Genomic DNA, 21,012 nt, shown 5'->3' with positions numbered 1-21,012 from the left:
TTGCAGACAGCAGGAAATGTGTAGCAGTTACTAAACGAACCCTTTCCAAATGGCTAACTGATTGCATTATATTTGTTTATGCTACTTCGGAACAAACTTTACCTGTCAAACCCAAGGGGCACTCTACAAGATCAGTATCTACATCCCTGGCTCATGCAGCTCGCTTACCATTAGACACTATTTGTGCAGCTGCCACTTGGTCTAAACCACATACATTCATTTCTCATTACAAGGTAGACAGGGTTTCTAGGGACAGGGCAACCTTTGGTTCCACTGTGCTCAAGAACGTTCTCCCGTGAGTTCCTCAGGAACATGGAGCTAGGGACGCTACCCAGGTGTAAGAACAAACGGCGAGATTGAACACTCTCACATTTAGAAGTTATGTCCTTACCATAACGTTCCATGTGGAGTGTTCATCTCGCCTTTGTTCTTACATTCCCACCCTCAGGAAGAACATCCAGTTTGGTGTCTGGTTTGGTTTCTCCTGCTTCTGCATTATGCAGTTGTTGTGTATATATGTATATATATATATATATATATATATATATATATATGTATAGGTGTTTCTTGCAGTTATGTTGTTTTTGGCATGAATGTGTTACTCTCTCTGACTTCTGGTTTGCTTGCAAACTAGATCTGAGGTAAAGGCAGAGGGGGATTGTGGGAGTTAGGTTGGTCTCGAGCTTCTTCTCGATGCAGAGCTTGCAAGCGGCCGACATGGAGCCGAGGATCGGCTCCGAACCCCAGGTGTAAGAACAAAGGCGAGATGAACACTCCACATGGAACGTTATGGTAAGGACATAACTTCTAATTTTTACGGTAAATTAGTGGCAAATCATAAAAGAGTGAAGTTAGAAAATAATGACAGAGATTTGAATTTCAGACCTCATATCCTTCAGAAAATGCATGCTAATGTTTGGAAAAATATTCAATAAAAACTTTCGTGAGTATAAAATAGAAGAAAATTCATGCTAATGTAAAACCTGTTATTCTATCAACTTTCTAAGTTTGTAAGAACAACATTTAAAAACTGTCCCTATTCTTGGGCATTTGTCCCACCTTTATTCATGACTTTGTATAGATTTCTTGCTCTCAGAAGTTGAGAGGAATGGGTGTTCTTCACCCATGCCAGGAGACTATAATGAGTTAAATCAGTGAATGCTGCAGACTTCAAAATGTAATATATAAGTATCTTCAATTAATAATAGATACTCTGACAGTTAAATTCTAATGGTTACAAGTAGTACATGCTTGTTCATCAACATAAGAAGTGAAATAATATGCATTAAAAAAAATTGCACACTAGCTCCATGGGACTTGACAATATGTACAAACATGTTGTGTATTCTTTTGTATTCCTTGAGCTAAGCCTGAAAATAGACAAGATGGGTCAGTATTCTACCCAGAATAACAAATATAAATAAATGCAATAAAATATAAACAAATTTGTTGCAACTAACATGTTCTTGAAGTCTGGTTTCAAGAGGTAGTGACCCCAATATGGGTAGTAGCCCATTAACTAACAATTCCATCCAAAGACAATACGAGATAATTCTACAGTGCATGGAAATAAGTTAAGCAATGTGTGTCTGTCAGAAACTAGCTGAAAAGCAGAATGGATTTTAGTGCTTTACCGAGTTAGTGAGAGGGACTTTAATATCCTATTTGATAAAGGCATAGATTTTCCTTGTAAACAGCTCTTGGCCTAGGAAAAGGCTGCTAATGATATGACTGTGAATCGGATCAGAGCATTTCAAATGACAGTACTCCGTTGCTGTGTACAGACAACACAAATTAGTTTCTCTCCTTTGCCTAATCTGAAATACTGGGAGGAGTATCAGAGAATAATCTATTAACATCAAGCTTATAAAGGAGGAAACCAAATGAATTCATAGGTAGTTACTAAGCATGGAGTACAGGTGACCACTGAGAAGACTAGCACATTTTTCCAGTTCCCCCAAGGCAGTGCCTGGTTAAATGGCATGCTCAAGGGGTTACACAGCAAGTAAACGGAGACTGAGGGAATCAAACCCTCTGCCACAGGAAATAGCTTGTTAGTGGCCCATAGCCTTCATCCTCTGTGCTGACAGAAACAGACAGACAGTAGTAGACTAGGTGGGCCTAGGGATTATATAGGAATTTGCAGTTCTCAAACCACATCTAGTGCTTTTTTCTGAGTACAGTTTATGTCCAATCTTTTACCTTTTCTACATAATGCATGAATAAAACCAAAGTGAGTGAAATTAGAGTGAATACATTACCATTCCACTGTAAGGCCCTACGTTTAGTAATTCAACCTAAACTTTCAGAAAATAATGCCCACAAGATGAGATAATCAAATGTCTCTTTCTTCTTCCATATATCCGCTACGAAACAAGAAATTTTCAAACAAGTTTCCAAAAAAGCATATCAGTCCATTATTGTGACAGCATATGGTGGCCTATTCAAATGGGACCATTTGGTCAATTTTGTAACATAATATACTCTCAGAATCCTAAAACATTTCTTTTTAGGTTTGTGCATGTGTCTGCCTGTTTTCCCATTGTCTTCAGTGTAGTCTGGTGTTTTCTTATTTGTGACACACTGAAACTCCATGTCCATAATAAGTGAGACAAATGTAAGGTTTCCATAAACATTCAGTTGCAAATATTTTTGCACAGACTTATGCAAGGAAAAGAGATTATTAAACTTAATGGAGTAACCATAGGCTACCATTATAATAACCAAATCAGGTTCTGATTTCAGAAGACTAGAAATGTCCAGTCCAAAGGGAAAAGGCACCAGCATCTCATTACCCGATTGTTACAGTTATGAGCCACAACAAACTATCTAGCTAGTGAAGAAAGTCAGTAATTTTCATCAGGCCCATAGTATTCTTCCTGGTAACATCTTTTTTCTCTGTTTAACATGCTAAAGATGTTTGCAGTTTGTATTTTAATTATTCTGCCTTGCTTTTGGCATGGACTCCTGATTTAGTGTGCTGTTAATTTGTTTTAGAGTCTGAGGCTGGGGAATTCTCCGGCTGTTATTTTTGTATTTATTGCATTAAGTTTTAATTACTTTATGTTGCCCTTGCTTGACAAGTTATGTTTATACAGGTGATGTGATGTTTTTAAAGGTGAGTGATGTTTTTAAAGGCCTTGTCATGGTTAAGCCACAAAGTTCAAGCCCATATCCTTTTACTACACTTTTATTAGTTTTTCTTTTATTTGTTGTTCCATTAAATTACTACTACTTAATACCAGATGTTCTTCATGTTTCACAGTTTCAATCATCACATTTGGGTTATCTGCTTGCAGGTAGCCCTCAGTCGGCCTGATTATCAAAGTCTTGGGTTCTGTGTCGGTTGCTGTCTCACCTTCCATGACGTCAGGTAGTCAGGGGTATAAAGCATGCAGCCGACGCCATTACATCAGTCTTTCTTGCCGTGCAGTGCCCGAAACAGAAGCAGTTTGCAAGTGCCGGTCGGCCACTCCTGAAATTTTCATTTTCGAGTTTCAGATCCGAAGTCTTCAACTAAGCTAAGTACCCCATTGGGGATCCTTTTTCTTGCTCTTAACCGATGTCAGTAAAAGTTAACAATTGTATTTCTTGTGGAAAGCAAATACCTCATAAAAATTTTCATTCGTACTGCATTCCTTGATTAGGCCCAGACCACGACGTACCTCCCTGTCAGTTTTGTGCCTTATTCAAACCTCGTACTATTCGTCGTCGGTTCATTTCTGCATCTAAATATTTTGGTACTCAGTTCAATTATCCAGAAATGGCTTCAGTAAGCCACCTGACTACCAACATTTGAAAAAAACAGAAAGATAAAGAAAGAGACAGACCACATAGTTCCAAAGCTGCCGACAATGCTTCTACTAAGCTAGTCGCCAGTTCACCGGTACTCAGTGAGGTGCTTATGCAGCCCCTGATACCTGCTACTTCAGATTCGCAGGCCTCTACTTAGACCCATTTGGAGTCCGGTATGTTGCGAGATGCTTCTTTGACTGTAGAACCTGCGGATGTCTCTACCTTGGATGGGTCCGGAGCCGCTGTGCATGCACCGGCTTCTGAGGGTGTATTCAGGCCTACTGACTTGCATATTAAACCGACGCCATCTTCTTCTTCAAGGCCTAAAACTAGATCCATGCCTAGAAAACTGACACCCAGACCACATGGTCAGGCCCCTATGCCTAAAAACAAATGATAAGAATGGCTGAAGCCCTTATTACTCTAATCAGGGGAAGCCACCCTTCTCCCTCTAAGAGACCTAGGACTGATTTTCCTTCTGATTCTTCTGATCAGGATTCTGAAATTTCTGTTTTCTCTGATGACCAGGAGTTGCCCTTATCTACCTATGAGGATTCTGATGCAGAGGACTCCATTTCCTCTGCTTCCCTTCCAGAGGATTTCTCTTTTGGTGAAACCTTGCATACTCTTAGGGAGCATTTCCGCTGGGAAAGCCAGGATTACTCTGACTCCAAAAAGGGGCTTAGGGAATTCTTACTCCTACCACAACATAGGCCTTTAGCTATCCCTCCTGCACTGGACATTGTAGATGATGCCTTCTCGGAATCTAGCCTGGCCCCTGACACTTTACCTCCGGCTCCCAGAAAACCTGACAGGTATTACAGGGTACCTGACACTCACAAGTTCCTCTTTAAGAATCCTACTGCGGATCCTGAGACCATTTCGCAGGGACCCAAAGGCATTAAGGCTACTACTTCCAAAAACCCAGCCCCTCTGATAGATTCCAGGGCCCTGGATAGATGGGGTAAGAAGGTATACACTTCCGCAATTTTGGCCATTAGGGCCTTAAACTGCCAGTTTCATATGTTAAAGTATCAGCAGCATATTATTGGATTGCTTAAACAGAAAATGATGTTGATTCCTGACTGTGCTGAAAATAAAGAATTACAGGATTTAATGCATTCTGCTGAGCAGGTTGGAAAACATACTTTGCAATGTGATTTTGATTCATTAGAGGAATCTTGCAGGGCTGCTGTCACTGGGTCTGTATTAAGAAGGCATGCTTGGCTTAAGGAGCAATCTTTGCCAGATCATGCTAAAGCTAAATTACTGGATGCTCCCTTAAACCAAGACTGCCTGTTTGGCAACAAAGCAGAAGAGGTTCTTAATAAGATGGAGGAAAAAGCTAAATCTATGCAAACTGTTAAAGATTTCCTGCAAGTACAGCCTTCCAGATTTAGTAGGCATTGGCCTTCTAAGAACTGGACCTTTCCTGCCTCTTCCAGGCCTTCTCAGTCCAAACCCAGAACCAGCAGAACACCCAGGCTTCAGTCCCAAGGTACTCACAGGCCTAAGCAGTGGGGGGCTCCCATTTCCAAAGCTGGGAGTAGTAAAACACACCCCTGTGGTAAACTGTCACAATGACTTAACTTTAAGCCTTCCAAGCCCTGCTCAACTGACTGTTCCTTTAGGGGGAAAAATCGCCCTGCATGCAAAAAACTGGCAACTCATTATCCAAGACAAATGGGTTTTAAATATAGTTTCCCAAGGATACAGATTCCACTTCCACTCCTTACCAACCCCAAATGGTTGGCCAAACCTACCCCCAAATCAGTGGGCAGAGGCTCAAAAGCAACTTCTCTCTCTTCTAAGCATCAGGGCTATTCAACCTGTCCCAGAAGAAGAATGGGGGGCAAGGTTTCTACTCAAGACTTTCCTTGTACACAGAAAAGACAATTCCTGGCATCCTATCCTAGACCTGTCTAACCTAAATACTTTTTTGGAAATCCCAAATTCAAAATGCTAACTCTACATCAGCTGCTTCCCATGCTAGGCAAAAATGTCTGGTTGGCAACACTGGATTTAAAGGAAGCCTACCTCCACATCCCAATAAGGGAATCTTGCAGAAGATACCTGCACTTCAGAGCAGGCTACATGCACTATCAGTTCTCTGCACTGCCCTTTGGCTTATCTACTGTGCCCAGGGTATTCACAAAGTGCCTAGCTCTAGTCACTGCATTTTGCAGGCAAAGAAATATTCAAATATACCCATACCTGGACAATTGTCTAATTCAGGCAGAAAGCCAGGACATACTATTAAATCATCTGGCATTTCTAAAGAAATTACTAACTTCTCTGGGGTATGCTATAAATGAAAATAAATCACATCTAGTACCCTGCCAACAAATTGTATTCCTTGGAGCAAGCTTGAATACAACTTCCCAGATGGCCTACTTCACGCCAGAGAAACAAGTTCATTTGACAGGCTACTTCAAACTACTAGCCACAAAGACCCAGCCATCTGCAAGGAAAATACTGCAAGCCCTGGGGTTTATGGCCTCTTGCATTCTACGAATTCCATATGCAAGACTGCATATGAGGAAATTACAATGGTATCTAAAAAGCCAATGGTGTCAACATTCTCAGGACCAAGAATCAATGATTCTTATCATACCCTGTCTAAAGATAGAGTTCCTTTGGTAGGCAGAGGCCTGCCACCAAAGCAAGGGACTGCCATTCACTCTACCCCCCAGCCACCCAAACCCTAACAACAGATGCATCAGACTATGCATGGGTGGCTCACTTGGCAGAGCAGTGCATTCAGGGCAAATGGAACCCAAGTCAAATGCACCTGCATAACAATCAAAAAGAAATGTTAGCTGTACAGAATGCTCTGACAGCCTTCAGGGACCACATTCTTCCAGGACAACTATTGGTAAAGATGGACAACACCATGGTTATGTGGTACATAAACAAGCAGGGGGGAGCCCACTCATACCCTCTCTGCAGACTAGCCATGGCTTTGTGGAACACAGCCTTGAGCTACCAAGTGCAACTACAAGCTCATTTCCTGCCAGGCAAGCTAAATACACTGGCAGATGACCTAAGCAGAAATCTCATGGACCCACACGAGTGGAAACTGGAACCAAAGATATTCAACATGTTGAGAAACAAATGGGGGAGCCCAGAGATAGACCTGTTTGCCTCCCCTCAGAACTACCAATTGGACAAATTCTGCACAAGGACTCCCCACAGACAAGCTTGAAAAGTGGATTCCCTGTCCTTCACCTGGAAAAACCTATCTGTTTATGCCTTTCCCCCTTTGTCTCTCCTCTCCAAAGTGCTACTAAAGATCAAACAGGACAAACCAAGGACAATACTGATTGCACCTGACTGGCCACGCCAACACTGGTACCCCCTCTTGCACAGTGTGTCACTGCTGGAACCATGGCACCTGCCTCAGACCCCTGCCCTGCTGTTTCAGCAGGAGGGCCAGATTCTGACCCCACAGCTTCAAACCCTGAACCTTGCAGCCTGGCTAATTACCTGACCTCTCCGTTACCATCCCTCAGTAAGCAAGTGATGGGTGTCTTTATGGAGGCAAGGAGGCCTAGCACTATAAAATTCTATGCTGAAAATGGAAAAGATTCTGTTCCTTGAGCCAGACTCAGGGGATGGGTACAACAGTGCCCAATTTACCTCATATTCTTCAATACTTAACAGAGATGCTTCACAAGAGTCTTTCCTTTTCTTCCTTCAAAATGCATGCATCAGCCATTTCAGCACATTATAATACAGAGCCACCCCTCTTCTCTCATCCACTGCTGAAGCAATTCCTCAGAGGGTCCAAAAACCTAAGACCACCCAGGAGAGCCCCTCCTCCACACTGGGACCTTAACTTTGTATTGGAAAAGTTCAATTTGCCTCCCTTTGAGCCTACTGCAAATGCAGAGTTGAAATTCCTTTCTTGGAAAACAGCCTTCCTTCCAGCCATCACCTCAGCAAAAAGGGTGTCTGAATTACAGGCCCTCATGGCAGTGGAGCCTTTCATCATCTTTCATGCAGACAGGGTGTCCCTCAGGACCAATCCTTCCTTTATGCCCAAGGTGGTATCCAATGTGGCCCTTAATCAGTCCATTCATTTGTCAACCTTCTTTACTAATCCACAGAACAAAGGTGAACAAATACTATACTCCTTGGACATGCACAGACAACTTAGATTTTACTTGGATAGGACTAAGCCTCTCAGGAAATTCGAACAGCTGCTGGTTGCATTTGCTGCAGGGGCAGAGGGAAAGGCCATTTCAAAGCAAATCATTTCTAAGTAGATAGGCCATTGCACTCATTTCTGCTATAAGCACCGTGGAAAACCTACCCCACAGGGGATAAGACCTCATTCCACCAGGGCTGCATCTACCTCTACAGCTTTTCTCAGAGGTGTCCCTACCAGGGACATCCTAGAAGCTGCTACCTGGAGTTCTGTACATACCTTCACCAAGCATTACCACTTGCCATTTTTTTCTAAATCCAGAGCTGGCTTTGCCACTGCAGTCTTGCAGGGCCTTATAGCTGGTCCTAATGCTATCTAATTGCCTCCTCCCATCCTTAGCTTTGGAAATCTACCCAAATGTAATGACTGCAGCAGTGAAACACGAAGAACATAGTACAGTTGTGTACACTTACCATAAATGTAGATGTTCGAGTGTATTCACTGTTGCAGTCCTGGTTACCCTCCCTCCAGCCCCTGACTTCTATTGGCTATATCTCTATTCTTGTTTACTATTCTTAAAGCTTTCTGGTGTATTTGCTTTTTATTGGAGGTGTAACCTTGTATATTATTGCTTCCCATTATGGGGGCACCTGACATCTGGGGCAAGAAAAACTGATGTAGTGTTGTTGGCTGCATGTTTTATACCCCTAACTACCTGACGTCATGGAAGATGAGACAGCAACCGACGCAGGACCCAAGACTTTTATAATCTGGCCAACTGAGGGCTTCCTGTAAGCAGATAACCCAAATGTGATGACTGCAACAGTGAATACACTCGAACATCTACATTTATGCTAAGTGTACACAACTGTACTTTCTCTTGAAAGATTTTGATTTTTTTGTTGGATATAGCCACTTCAGTACTAGAACTAGTGTGTGTGTGTGTGTGTGTGTGTGTGTGTGTGTGTGTGTGTGTGTGTGTGTGTGTGTATATGTGCACTCCATGTACTTGTAATGTGAATTCTTCTTTCAAAGCAAAACCTGACTCCCTAACATCAAACTGAACTTTTGTACAGAAGAACTGTAATGTCAGAAAGAGCTGCTGCTTTTTGTCATATAATCCCATACCACTCTTTTCACACCTGTGCTCTCCAGTATTGTACTCACATAATTAGACCAAAAAATTGCAAAGATGCTTCATGTATTGTGTCTGAGAACAGTATGGCAATGTACCCACAAATGTTCGACTTGTACTCATCTAGTTAAAAATATGTATATAAATATTGTAAAACATATGAGCACATTATTGTTCAGTAAAACTAATTTGTACTATTCCTTACATTTTAGAGCATTAAAAAATAATAGTTTGCAACTGTGTATTATTTTTTTATGTGGGGTAAAGTTGTAATACTTCCTCTCTGCTAACTTTGCAGTACATGCCCAATAAAAAAGTTCTTTATTCTTTGTATTTTATCCCTATCACTCAAATATAATTCATCCTGATAAACTATATTGATGAGGGCACAAGGCTGGTCACGATCTATCAAAATCTACGTAAGACAGCCAGTTCCCCTATCTTACAGTCCATCTTAAAACAGTAAGTATGGATCTCTTTCTCCAAAAGGTTAGAGTTGGCTGTGTGACTGTAGCAGTGTAGTGTAGGCTATCACAAACTGATGGTGTTTAGGATCACATTATAGGTTCATAGGTAAGTACTAGCTTCCATTTAAGCCTGTTCTTAAAATAGTGCATCACAAACTAGACTAATGTTGCTAATCATTAACTTCCTGATGTCACTGTTCAGCTCTTACTACTTAGTCTTTAATTTTCTTTCTCTTCCTACAGTCGTTCCAACACTGAATAATGTCACCTATTCCACTGGGGACAACTACATTCATCTGAAATGGATAACACATGAGCTGGAGCAAAATATTGAGTTCCAAATCCATTACAAGAGCAATAAAAGTAAGTAAAATGCAATGGAACTCAGTAAATATCTTGTTCTTTCAAGTTAGTCTCACTTTTTGCCTGTTGTCCATTTATACTGCATCCCAACTTAGGTGAGTCTTTTCATGTGCTGAATTTATCAGCATAGTTTGCTGTGGCCATAAAGGAGCATCATCACATTAGGTTTTGTGCACATGGAGTTCACGTTAAATGAGGTTTGTGGTAGCTTAGACAGGGTTAGGAAAAGTAAACTGGATTGCACTGGATCGAGTTGTAGCAGGTGATGAATAATGTAGGAAAAGATAAGTCAATCTCTCAGCGTGAACATTTATTCACTGGGAAAGTCCAACTAGGAAATAGCCTATTTTCAGCGGAGACCTGAGGAGAAATGATCCAGACATGTCTTTGGAATGTGGGAGGAAACTGGAGCACCTGGAGGAAACCCACGAGAACACAGGGAGGACATGCAAACAACACAGAGAAGACACCCCAGCTGAGAATCAAACCAGAGAATCTCTTGCTGTGAGGTGACAATCCTAACCACTGCGCCACTGTGCCGCCCAAAAAAATGCTGACACTGAAATGACACTGGCTCAATTCAAAGGGAACAGAAGATGGGTGTTAAGAATTTAATGCAAAGGGATGTCACCCTGAATGGACTTGTACCGGACTGTAGGCTCCTCTGAGAGAATAGATGATATTCATATAACATTGGCTTCTCTTCCTTGAAGTGAGTTCATTCTCTTCTGCAGAAAGCAGTAATAATTACAATATGAGAAAAACACTGAAAGTATGAAGGCCATGCGTACATGAGGAAGCTGAAAAACACATTGGTCACCAAAAATTGTGATGTATGGCATTTACCTTCCTATGCTGCATTTCAGCAAAATAAATAGTATTTATTCATATTTTTCCTAGGATGGTCCAGTAAGGAAGTCCCAGGGAGATCATTTCTAGATACATATAGAAACTTATGGTATATACAGAGATGTGAAATAGTTCAGAGACAGTATACAGAACTTAAATGTTTAACCATGAAAAAAATAGATGCAGGCAAAAAATATTACAGTTAATGCTGTACACCACACATGTAAGAACAAAAAAACTGAAGCTAGAAAATTTAAAACTGAAGCATATTGCTCTCTGATGAACAAAAGAGCAAATTATTGGGTTTGGCTATGACATAAAATGCTGAAGGAGCAGAGGTTGGAGTTTTGGTTTCAAAAGGAGTGGACAATAAATAAGTAGCATCGCAGACTCATGTTATAAGAAACTGAAAGCAAAAATACAAAGAAAAGTGAGGGTTTATGTTTAGTAAAACCACAGGAGCATTTCAGTTTTATCCAGGAGAGTTTTTCAGGAAGGTAAAAATGGCTCCAAACACTTCCCAGATGAAAACATAATCATACATAAAGATGAAACAACACTTTCGAAGAAAGTAAGGGTCGGATCCAAAGTGACTGAAAATACAAACAGTCTGATGAAGTCTTAGTGCTTATTTAGGAACCATAGAAAAACTCACAGCAGCAGAGTCTTGTCACAATTACACCTTGCCATTTCTCACATTAGACTATGCTTCACCCAATGGGAGCGCTAAGCCAATCAAGCCCAGGGTGAATACCCAACCAATTATTCAGGTACCATTAGAATTCAGATAGTGTATCAAACTGCTTGATCGGCAGTGGGATTATATTTCAGAGGTGGAAGCAACTCTAAGAGATGAATCAGCCTCTCCAACTTGTTTTATTAATTTGCTGAAGACAACTTAATCCCTGTTTTTTGGCCTGATCGGTGCTGATTGTAAGAGGACAGTAACCTCTTTGGATATGGATGATATTCTTTGGTGATTAGCTGTGCTAAGTAGAAGGATTCCCAGACTATTGTTGTTACATGGGGATCAAAAAAGAGGGAGAAAATTTTACCTGAGGTTCCAAGGTCTCTAACTATACCTTCATGTTGAAATGAAGTATTATAGGTTCATAGGTTCATACTAGGCTATCTGCCCTAGGGCATTTATAAGCTTAGCCAGAGTGTGTTTGGCTTTCACCACCCATTTTAAATGAATTTTACTATGCCCTTTTTTGAGGTTAGTATACTGTGCCTCTGTCTAACAGTGGCACAGAAGTGATACACAGGGTAAACCTACGATCTCCCATCCACTCATCAAGATTCCTCTTGAAGAGAGTCAATGAGGGACTCTGCCTAACCTGGACTTGGATTTTATTCCAGAGTGAAGGGAGCCTCTGGGTTATGAATCTGTCCCTCCAGCATGTTCTATTTATTTCAGTGCTGAGGTTCAAGTCTCTCGAGCGTGTAGCTCAATGGGATTTGGATTTTCTGAGGTGCAGCATGCCCATTAATTCTGGGTTGGACATGGCTTTATACATCAGGCACAGATCGCCTCAGAGCAGGCGGTATGCCACTGAGTAGAGCTGGAGTTTCTTTAACTGGGCAGCATATGGCATCTGTTTGAGCCCTTTGATCCTCTTGGTGAGGTACTTTTGGGGTCTTTCCAGTTGCTGCAGGTGTCTGGTAAGGTACATCCCAAAAGGGGCATTGTACTCAATTATGGGCCTGATGAAGGATGAGTAAAGAGGCACGATGCCCTCCCCTGATCTAGATGTGAATCCTTTCATGATTAGGTGGGCTATATAAAATGTTTTTTAACCACTTTGGCCACGTGGTTTTCAAATGAGAGATTGCTATCAACTTGGGTCCCCAGGTCCCTAATTACTTCTTCCGTACTTAATGGATTACCACCTATGTGGTAATTTGTGGGCACTTTGTTTTTGCCAAAGGGGATGACTATACACTTTTTGGCGTTTAGCTTGAGGCCATGGCTCTGGCACCAGTTGTCTGTTTCTATGAGGCCCTTTTGTAGGATGCTTGTGTCGGCTGGAGAGTCGATTATGGCGCTTAGTTTGCAGTCATCTGCGAACTTGGTCAGCCACAGTCCTTCTGTGTTGGCCTGTACCTCCGAGAAATATATACTGAACAAGAGAGGTCCCAGGACTGAGCCTTGTGAGATGCCACTTGTAACTGGTTTGGAGTCTGACATGGCTCCAGCAATTCTAACCATGTGGGTTCTGTCCTTGAGCCAGTTTGCAACCTATCTAGTGACATAGGGGTTTATATTTAAGCTGGTGAGCTTATCTATAATGCCCGAGTGGGGTATTGTATCGAAGGCTTTTGCGAGGTCCAGGTAGGCTGTGTGGACCACCTTCCCCTCGTCAATGGCCTTGGTGACTGTTTCAAAGAAATCGACCAGGTTTAAGAGGCAGGACCTGCCCTTAACAAAGCCGAACTGGGTAGGATCCAATGTCTGTAGGTCCCCAATATCTTTATTTATGAGGTCCATGATGATCCTTTCCATAGCTTTGCAGACCAAGCTAGTCAGGCTTTTGGGGTGATAGTTTCCAAGATCTGTTGAGGCACCACCTTTGTGGAGAGGGACCACTGTTGCTGTACGCCACTGTTTGGGTACATATCCTGTAGTAAGGCTGAGATTGAACAGTAGTTTTATGTTTGGGTTTAGCTCTTCTTGGAGTTCATGTAGGACGCAGCCCGGCACACCGTCTGGTCCCATTGATGCTGTGTTTTTGCTTTGAAGAGGGCGGCTCTTACCTGAGCATCTGAGATGTCAGGGGGGGGGCAGCACTCTGCTGGGATAGATATTTGCCCTTTTGGTGGGGAGGGGGGGAAGAAGTTTGCGCTGAACCTGTCAGCTAGGATGTTGGCAATGTCTGTGGGTTCGGTGTATTTTTTGTCATTTTGGACTAATTCTGAGCATATCTGGGAATTCCCACCCAGGTTCCTAACATAACTAAAGAAAGCCTTGTGATTATCCTTAGTGTCCTGTGCAATTTTTCTCTCAAAGGTGGCCTTAGACGATTTTATGAGTTCCCGTAGTTTTTTGCTAATACTGATCAGAGATGCCTTCCCTTTTATCTGTGCTGTATGCAGTATGCTGATGGAAGAGGGTATCTGCCAAATGCAACAATGTTATTAATTTTAACATTTAATCTGAGCCCATTTTGGTACACCAGGTATTTATAAATGCAAGTTCTTGCTGGAAGGCTTGAGCATAAGAGGTGGACTTAACAATGACTTCAAGTTTGCAGTCATTTGCAAACTTAATTAACCAGATGTCCTAATTCTAAAAATTAAATAGCAAATAAAGTTTCCCAGTACTGAGCTTTGTGGAATACCACTGGTCACCTTCATACACGCTGATACTGCCTGTATTACCCACACCATATGGGTCATTCTGATGCTGCCCCTATTACCCACACCATGTGGGTTACTTTGAGGCTGCCCCTACTACCCACACCATGTGGGTCACTCTGAGGCTACCCCTACTAACCGCACCATGTGGGTTCTGCCTTTTAAACAATTGGCTTATCCATGTTATCATATTGGCTTATCCATGTTATCATATAGGGATCTATTCCTAATGCATTTAGCTTACTAACTATACTAGCATTGGGGATGGTGTCAAATGCTTTGGCTAGATCAACATAAGCCATGTTCAGAGTGCAACCTCTTGTCAACAGCTTGTTTTACCCTTTTGAAGAATTTCATCAGATTCATTAAACAGGATCTACCTTTTCTGAAGCCAAATAGCTGTGCATCTAGCTAATGAGATTTTTGATGTCAGTGTTTATCAGGTCAGTTGTAATATGTTCAATGACATTGCAAATGAAACTTATCAGGCTGATGATGAGCCTATAATTCCCAGGGACCCTAATGGGACCACCATTATGCAGTGGCATTTTTACTGTCGTAAGCCATATTTCAGGAAAAGTGTCTGTTGCTGGACTCAGGTTAAATAGCTTATGGCGTGGATTCCCCAGAGTATGATTAGTACTGTTCATTTAACAACCTGGTATATTATCCACTATCATGGACAAAGTGCTTTTTTTGGTCTTATACACCATTTTCAGTGCATGTTCTTTAGTAATGATTGGGAGGATTAAAAAATTCAAAAATAGAATGATTTTGGATAGTCTTCAACAGAGTAAAATTCACAGAGAATTTATCTACTAGTATATTGGCAATATCCAATGGGTCCAAGCAGATAGTATCATTTTGTATGAGTTCAGTGCAATGTTTGGTGGTGTTTCTTAGTTTCCTAATGTAGCTAAAGAAGGATTTGTAATTGCTCATAGCTTCTGATGCTAGCCCAGGTTCATGGGTTCATTTTGCAGATTTAATTGCATGTTTTAAATTTTTAGTCAGACTTCTGATCTACTCTGTGACCTTGGCTGTAAAACTCATTTGCAATCCTGTCTGCTGATGCAGTGTGTCTGGGGTCACGTTCTTAGGTTCATAGGTTTATAGGAGGTTACTAGGCTAATGGTCCTGGGGCCCTTACAAACCTAGCCAAGTTCAACCCTTGTTCCCTTAAGACTCTAGAGATATGGACTATGTTATAAGCAGATCTAAATAAGCACCAACTGCCCCTATCCAAGAGGGACACAGGTGAAACACCCTGGGGTGAATTTGTGGTTTCCCATCCTGTCATTCAAGTTAAACTTAAAAAGGGTTAACGAGGGGCTCTGTTTAACCTGTATTGGAAGTTTACTGTAGAGGAGAAGTAACCTCAGGGAGACATATCTGTCTGTTCACCAAGTCCTGTTGATCTCACATGCTAGGTTAAGGTCCCTAGAGCAAGTGAATTGTATACCACTTGAATTACAAATGTGCAGCATTTCCATTAAGGCAGGATCAGAGGTTGCCCTGTATGCAAGGCACAGGTCCCCTCTGAGTAGACTATATGATACAGAGTATAGTGACAGTGATTTCAGTCAGTCTTCATAAGACATTGTGCTGAAGACCCTGAATTTTCTTTGTGAGGGACCTTTGAGGTCTCTCCATTTGCTGCAGGTGCCTGTTTAGGTGCATACCAAAGGGAGCATTGTACTCTATTATTGGCCTGATGAGGGAAGAGTACAGGGGTGATATAACCTCTTTTCTTCTGGAAGCTCTACCCTTGCTTATGAGGTAGCAACATAGAAGGCCTTCTTTACCACTGTGGAGACATGGTGATCAAAAGTAAGGTTGCTGTCAACCTGTATGCCCAAATCTCCCACCACTGATTTAAAGCTTAGGGTGTTGTTATTAATATGGCAATCTGCAGGGACATCACCTTTGCCAAAGGGGATGATAATGCATTTTTTTGCATTGAGTTTAAGACCATGACTTTGGCACCAATCATTGGTTTGCGTAAGTCCTTCTTGTAGAATGTTGACATCATTTGGGGACTCAATGACTGCTCCCAGTTTGCAGTCATCAGCAAACTTTGTCAGCCACAGACCTTTTGTTTTTGCCTGTACTTTTAAGAAGTAGATTCCAAACAATAGGGGCCCCAGCAACACCACTGGTAACTGGTCTGCTGGTGGAGGTGGAGTCCCCTATTTTGACTGTATGTGTTCTGTTGGTGAACCGGTTTGCAACCCACCTGACAGCATATGGGTTGACCCCCAGCTGGGTGAGTTTTTCAATGATCCTGAGTGAGAGATTGTGTCAAAGGCCTTGGCCAAGTCTAGGCAGGCCTTATGCACAGATTTGCCTTCATCAAGGTCTTTGGTGACAGTCTTGAAGAAGTTCACCAGGTTCAACAGGCAGGATCTCCCTTTAACAAAACCAAATTGGGCCAGGTCAAGTGTTCAAAGGTCTTCTATAACCTTCTTGATAAGATCCATGATGATTTTCCCCATGGCCTTGCAGATAAGGATGGTTAAACTAATGGGTCTATACTTCCCAGGGTTGGTGGATGTACCCTCTTGTGCAAGGGGATGACAGTAGCTGTTTTCATTCAGCAGGGACAAAACCAGTGCTTAGGCTGTGGTTGAAAAGAGAACCCAATGGTGTTGCTTACTCCTGTTTTAAACCATTAAGAATGCAGCCCGGGATGTTATCAGGTCTCATACAGGCTGTGTCTTTGGCCTTGGAGAGAATGGTTAAGACTTGGTCTTTAGAGATACTAGGTGGAGAATAGGTGGTAGGAATGTTTTGGGGTATATGTGGCAGGGACAGGGGGAGATGTTTTCACTGAACATGTCCACTAGCAGGTTGGCTATTTCTACTGGTTCAGTATATGTGGTACCACTCACTACCAGTTCAGTACAAATCTGACCTTTTCCTTTAAGGTTTTGTATGTAGCTAAAGAATGCCTTATAGTTATCCTTAACTAGGGATGCTAATCTAGACTCATAGCTTTAGAGGACTTTACAAGATGTCTTATTTGCTTGTTCAAGCTGAGAAGGGTGTGCTTCCAATTCTGAGATTGTTCCTTCTTGTGGTTAGACAGCAATTTCTTCCTCTTATTATATATCCTGTTTATGGTAGATGCCCACCAGGCAGGCTTTTTTTTCTTGAGGATCTTGCTTTGCTCCTATCAGGAATGGCTAAGTTAGTATGAGTCTATATATGTTTATACAATGCATTGGTCTAGATCCCAGTATAGGTGTCATTGCCTTAAGGTGGGACAGGAGCTTTGAAGCTATTAATGCCTTCTTGTAAGAGGCAGTAGGTGGCTTTGGAGAAGTTTTTTAGCCTAATTTCTCCTGATCAGGGACTGATGTTATTGTTACTCCCAAAGAGACTGAAGACTTCATCAGGGAGGGCAGCACACCTGTGGTGGTGAACCATTCTATCATGTTAGTGAGTACCAAGTCTAGAATGTTTGGGCCCCTTGTGGGGTGCCAACTATCTGCTTCAAGGCATTTGAGTTAACGAAGTCCAAGAACCTTTGCATGAGTGTGTTTCTACATGTATAATTTACCCAGTCTACGGATGGGTAGTTAAAGTCACCCATAACCAGGGTGTTTGGTTGTATTTTTAGCGACTCCAAATTGATCCAAGTAGGCAGTGTGGATATCATGGTTCATGAAGGGTGATCCATAGCTGACAAAAACTTGGAGAGGAGTCTTTCCTATAGTTATTTGCACATGGAGTTACTAGGGAATCATTCTGTTTAACCAATCTGGAGGTGTATTTATCTTTGATGAATATTGATACTCCTCCTGCTTCAGTTTTCACATGTTCATTTTGTGGTCTGAACATGTGGAAGGCATTATATCCCACTATGGTTGGAGTGCTGTCTCTGGACTTGAACCAGGTCTCTGTGACTGCACAGATGTCCACATCTTCTAAGGTGAGGAGTCCTTCCAGTGAGTGCAGTAGACACCTAGCATTTAGCAGCATAACCTTAAGATTGTTTTTTGAGGATGTTTTTATGTCTGGAATGTTGTTTTTGTGACATTGCCTAAAAAGGCACTATGGGGGAGGCAAGAGCCTCAGCCAGTATCCAAAATCCCAGAGGTGACAGGTGGAGGCCATCTCTGGCAAAGCATTGTGGTGTATCAACCATATCATCCCAAGCTGACAGATACTGGATCCCATTAGAATGACACCAGAAACTAAGCCAGTTGTTGACGTCAGTCATTTTTGTCTGTATTGAGGCATCATCATAGGTGAAGGAAGACTGCTGCTTAAGGCTCGGGACATACCTGCCTGGGACACATAATTAGAGAGCTCAGTCATGTCTTTCTCTAGTCTATAGTCCAGTGAGGTGCATCTCAAGTCATTTACACCAACATGGACTATTACAATCCAAATTGTAGCTTGCTACAGGTCCCCCACCATGCCCCAAGATTCTCACTACACCTTTCTAAACATACTGGAAAATATTAAGATACAACCAAACACCCTAATACTGGGTGATTTCAACTACCCTGCTATTAACTGGGAAAACTACTCGGGTACCAACTCCTTTTCCCAACGGTTCTCAGAATTCATAAATTCCAATGCCCTGGATCAACTAATCAATTGTCCCACCAGGTGCTCCAATATCCTAGACCTGGTCATTACCAACATGGGAGATAGATGCTCCAAACCAGTGGTCACCCCCTCATTGGTCAGGTCTGACCATAAGCAAATCACCCTTGACATCTAGATCCCACCCCCACCCCCCAGTAAGGAAATCTCCTTAAAAAACTTCTCCAAAGCCAACTTCATGCTACTGAAGTCAGAAGTGACAAACTTCATGACATCCATGCAGACGGGATCTGAAAGTTTGACTGCAGAATCCTAAACTAAGGCACTGTACGAGCACATCCACTCGTGCATGAATTGTGCCATCCCAAATAGAACCAAGATGCTCTTCTCCAAAAAAGGAAGCCAATCTAGTTGCCCCCCTGCTATAAACAAACTATACAACAGAAGGAAGAAACTGTTGCAGAAAAGTGGAAAATCCTAGGATGCAAAAAACTCCCTCACCAGCCTCAGTAAAAAGCTGAGATCCCTCATAAAATCCTCAAAAGCTAATTACGAAAATAAAATTGCCAAAGATTCCAAAGACAACCACAAGGCATTCTATAGTTATGTCAAGAATCTAAATGGCAATGCTCAGATCTGCTCTGAGCTACAACAGAATGGCATTAAATATACTGATTCCAAGGATATTGCCAATATCCTGGCAGATCGATTTAGGGCCAACTTCATCCTCCTCTCACCCCCTAAAGGGCCCATCTCAATACCAAAAGATTGCCAAATTCCGGTAATCGCGGCCACACAGGTAGAAACCGCACTCTCCAAAGCTAAGAATACAGCATCCATGGGACCAGATGACATCCCAGGCTGTGTACTACATGAACTACAAAGTGAACTGGCACCTCACCTAAGTGTCATGTTTAATCATAGCCTCATCTCAGGCTTCGTGCCCACTGAGTGGTGGACAGCTACAGTTATCCCACTCCACAAGGGGGGATCCACCTTGGATCCCGGGAACTACCGTCCCATCAGTCTGACAAGCCTGATCTGCAAGGGCATGGAACACATTATCATGGAACTTATAAACAAAGAAATTGGCAACCTTCAAACACTGGACCCCACCCAGTTTGGGTTTGTGAAGAGCCAATCTTGTCTCCTGAATCTGATTGACTTCTTTGAATCAGTCTACAGACCTATGGATGAGGTCAAGGTGGTCCACACAGCCTATCTGGACCTCGCCAAGGCCTACGACTCCATCCCCCACTCTGGAATCATAGATAAACTTACTAAGCTGGGCATAAATCCCTTCATCACTCAATGGTTTGCCAACTGGCTTACTGACAGAACCTAGACTGTAAAAGTAGCCGACTCCAAATCCAGCTCCAGACAAGTGACAAGTGGAGTACCTCAGGGTTCAGTCCTGGGACCACTCTTGTTTGGCATCTACTTCTCTGAAGTACAGGCCAGCACTAAGGGACTCTGGCTAACAAAGTTCACAGATGACTGCAAACTGGGAGCCATTATTGAATCCCCAAATGATGTGGATATTCTACAAAAGGGCCTTATAGAAACAGATGCCTGGTGCCAGAGCCATGGTCTCAAGCTTAATGCCAAGAAATGTATAGTTATCCCCTTTGGAAAAAAACATGTACCCATGAATTACCACATAGGTGGCAGTACACTAAACTTTGAACCTGTGACGAGAGACTTAGGGACACATGTGGACAGTGGTCTCACTTTTGATAACCACATCGCCACAACAGTCAGGAAATCCTTCTATGTGGCACACCTCATCACTAAGGGCTTTTCATCCAGAAAAAAAGGAGGTCATTGTCCCACTTGTACTCATCCCTCATTAGACCCATTATAGAGTATAATGCCTCGTTTGGTATGTACCTCACAAGACATCTGCAACAGCTGGAAAGGCCACAGAAATACCTCACTAAAAGAATCACAGGCCTAAAGCAGTTGCCATATGCTGACCGTCTAAAAAAACTCCAGCTATACTCTGTGGCATATCGTCTACTCAGAGGCGATCTCTGCTTAACATACAAGGTCATGTCAAACCCTGAGCTGTTGGACATGCTCCACTTAAAGAAATTCCAATCCCTCAGAGCCCCACGCTCCAGGGATCTAAACCTTGTCATCACAATGAACAAAACATGCTGGAGGGATAGGTTCCTGACCCAGACACTCCCCATACCCTGGAATAGACTGCCCATACATGTCAAGCAGAGTGCCTCCTTGGCCCTCTTCAAAAGGAACCTTGATGATTGGATGGGAGATAGGAAATTCACCCCGGGGATCATGTCAGTCGTCCTGCTAGACAGGGATCCAGAGAAGTA

At 42.4% G+C, this 21,012-nt stretch overlaps 1 protein-coding gene across 5 annotated transcripts in view; it reads left to right on the top strand.

Annotated features, from left to right (window-relative positions):
- The window catches only part of L1CAM (L1 cell adhesion molecule), a 2,005,704-nt gene that overhangs the window by 1,816,270 nt on the left and 168,422 nt on the right, over positions 1 to 21,012 (top strand). For all 5 annotated transcript variants that reach the window (XM_044080361.1, XM_044080360.1, XM_044080358.1 and 2 more), the window contains one exon: positions 9,791 to 9,910. In XM_044080361.1, the coding sequence (XP_043936296.1) occupies positions 9,791 to 9,910 (120 nt within the window). The remainder of the gene's footprint in view (positions 1 to 9,790; positions 9,911 to 21,012) is intronic.

The sequence above is a fragment of the Protopterus annectens genome, chromosome 8.part0 (assembly GCF_019279795.1).
Source record: "Protopterus annectens isolate FY-2018-M chromosome 8.part0, PAN1.0, whole genome shotgun sequence".
Classification (NCBI taxonomy): Eukaryota; Metazoa; Chordata; order Ceratodontiformes; family Protopteridae; genus Protopterus; species Protopterus annectens.
This window is presented reverse-complemented; position numbering and strand designations above follow the sequence as displayed.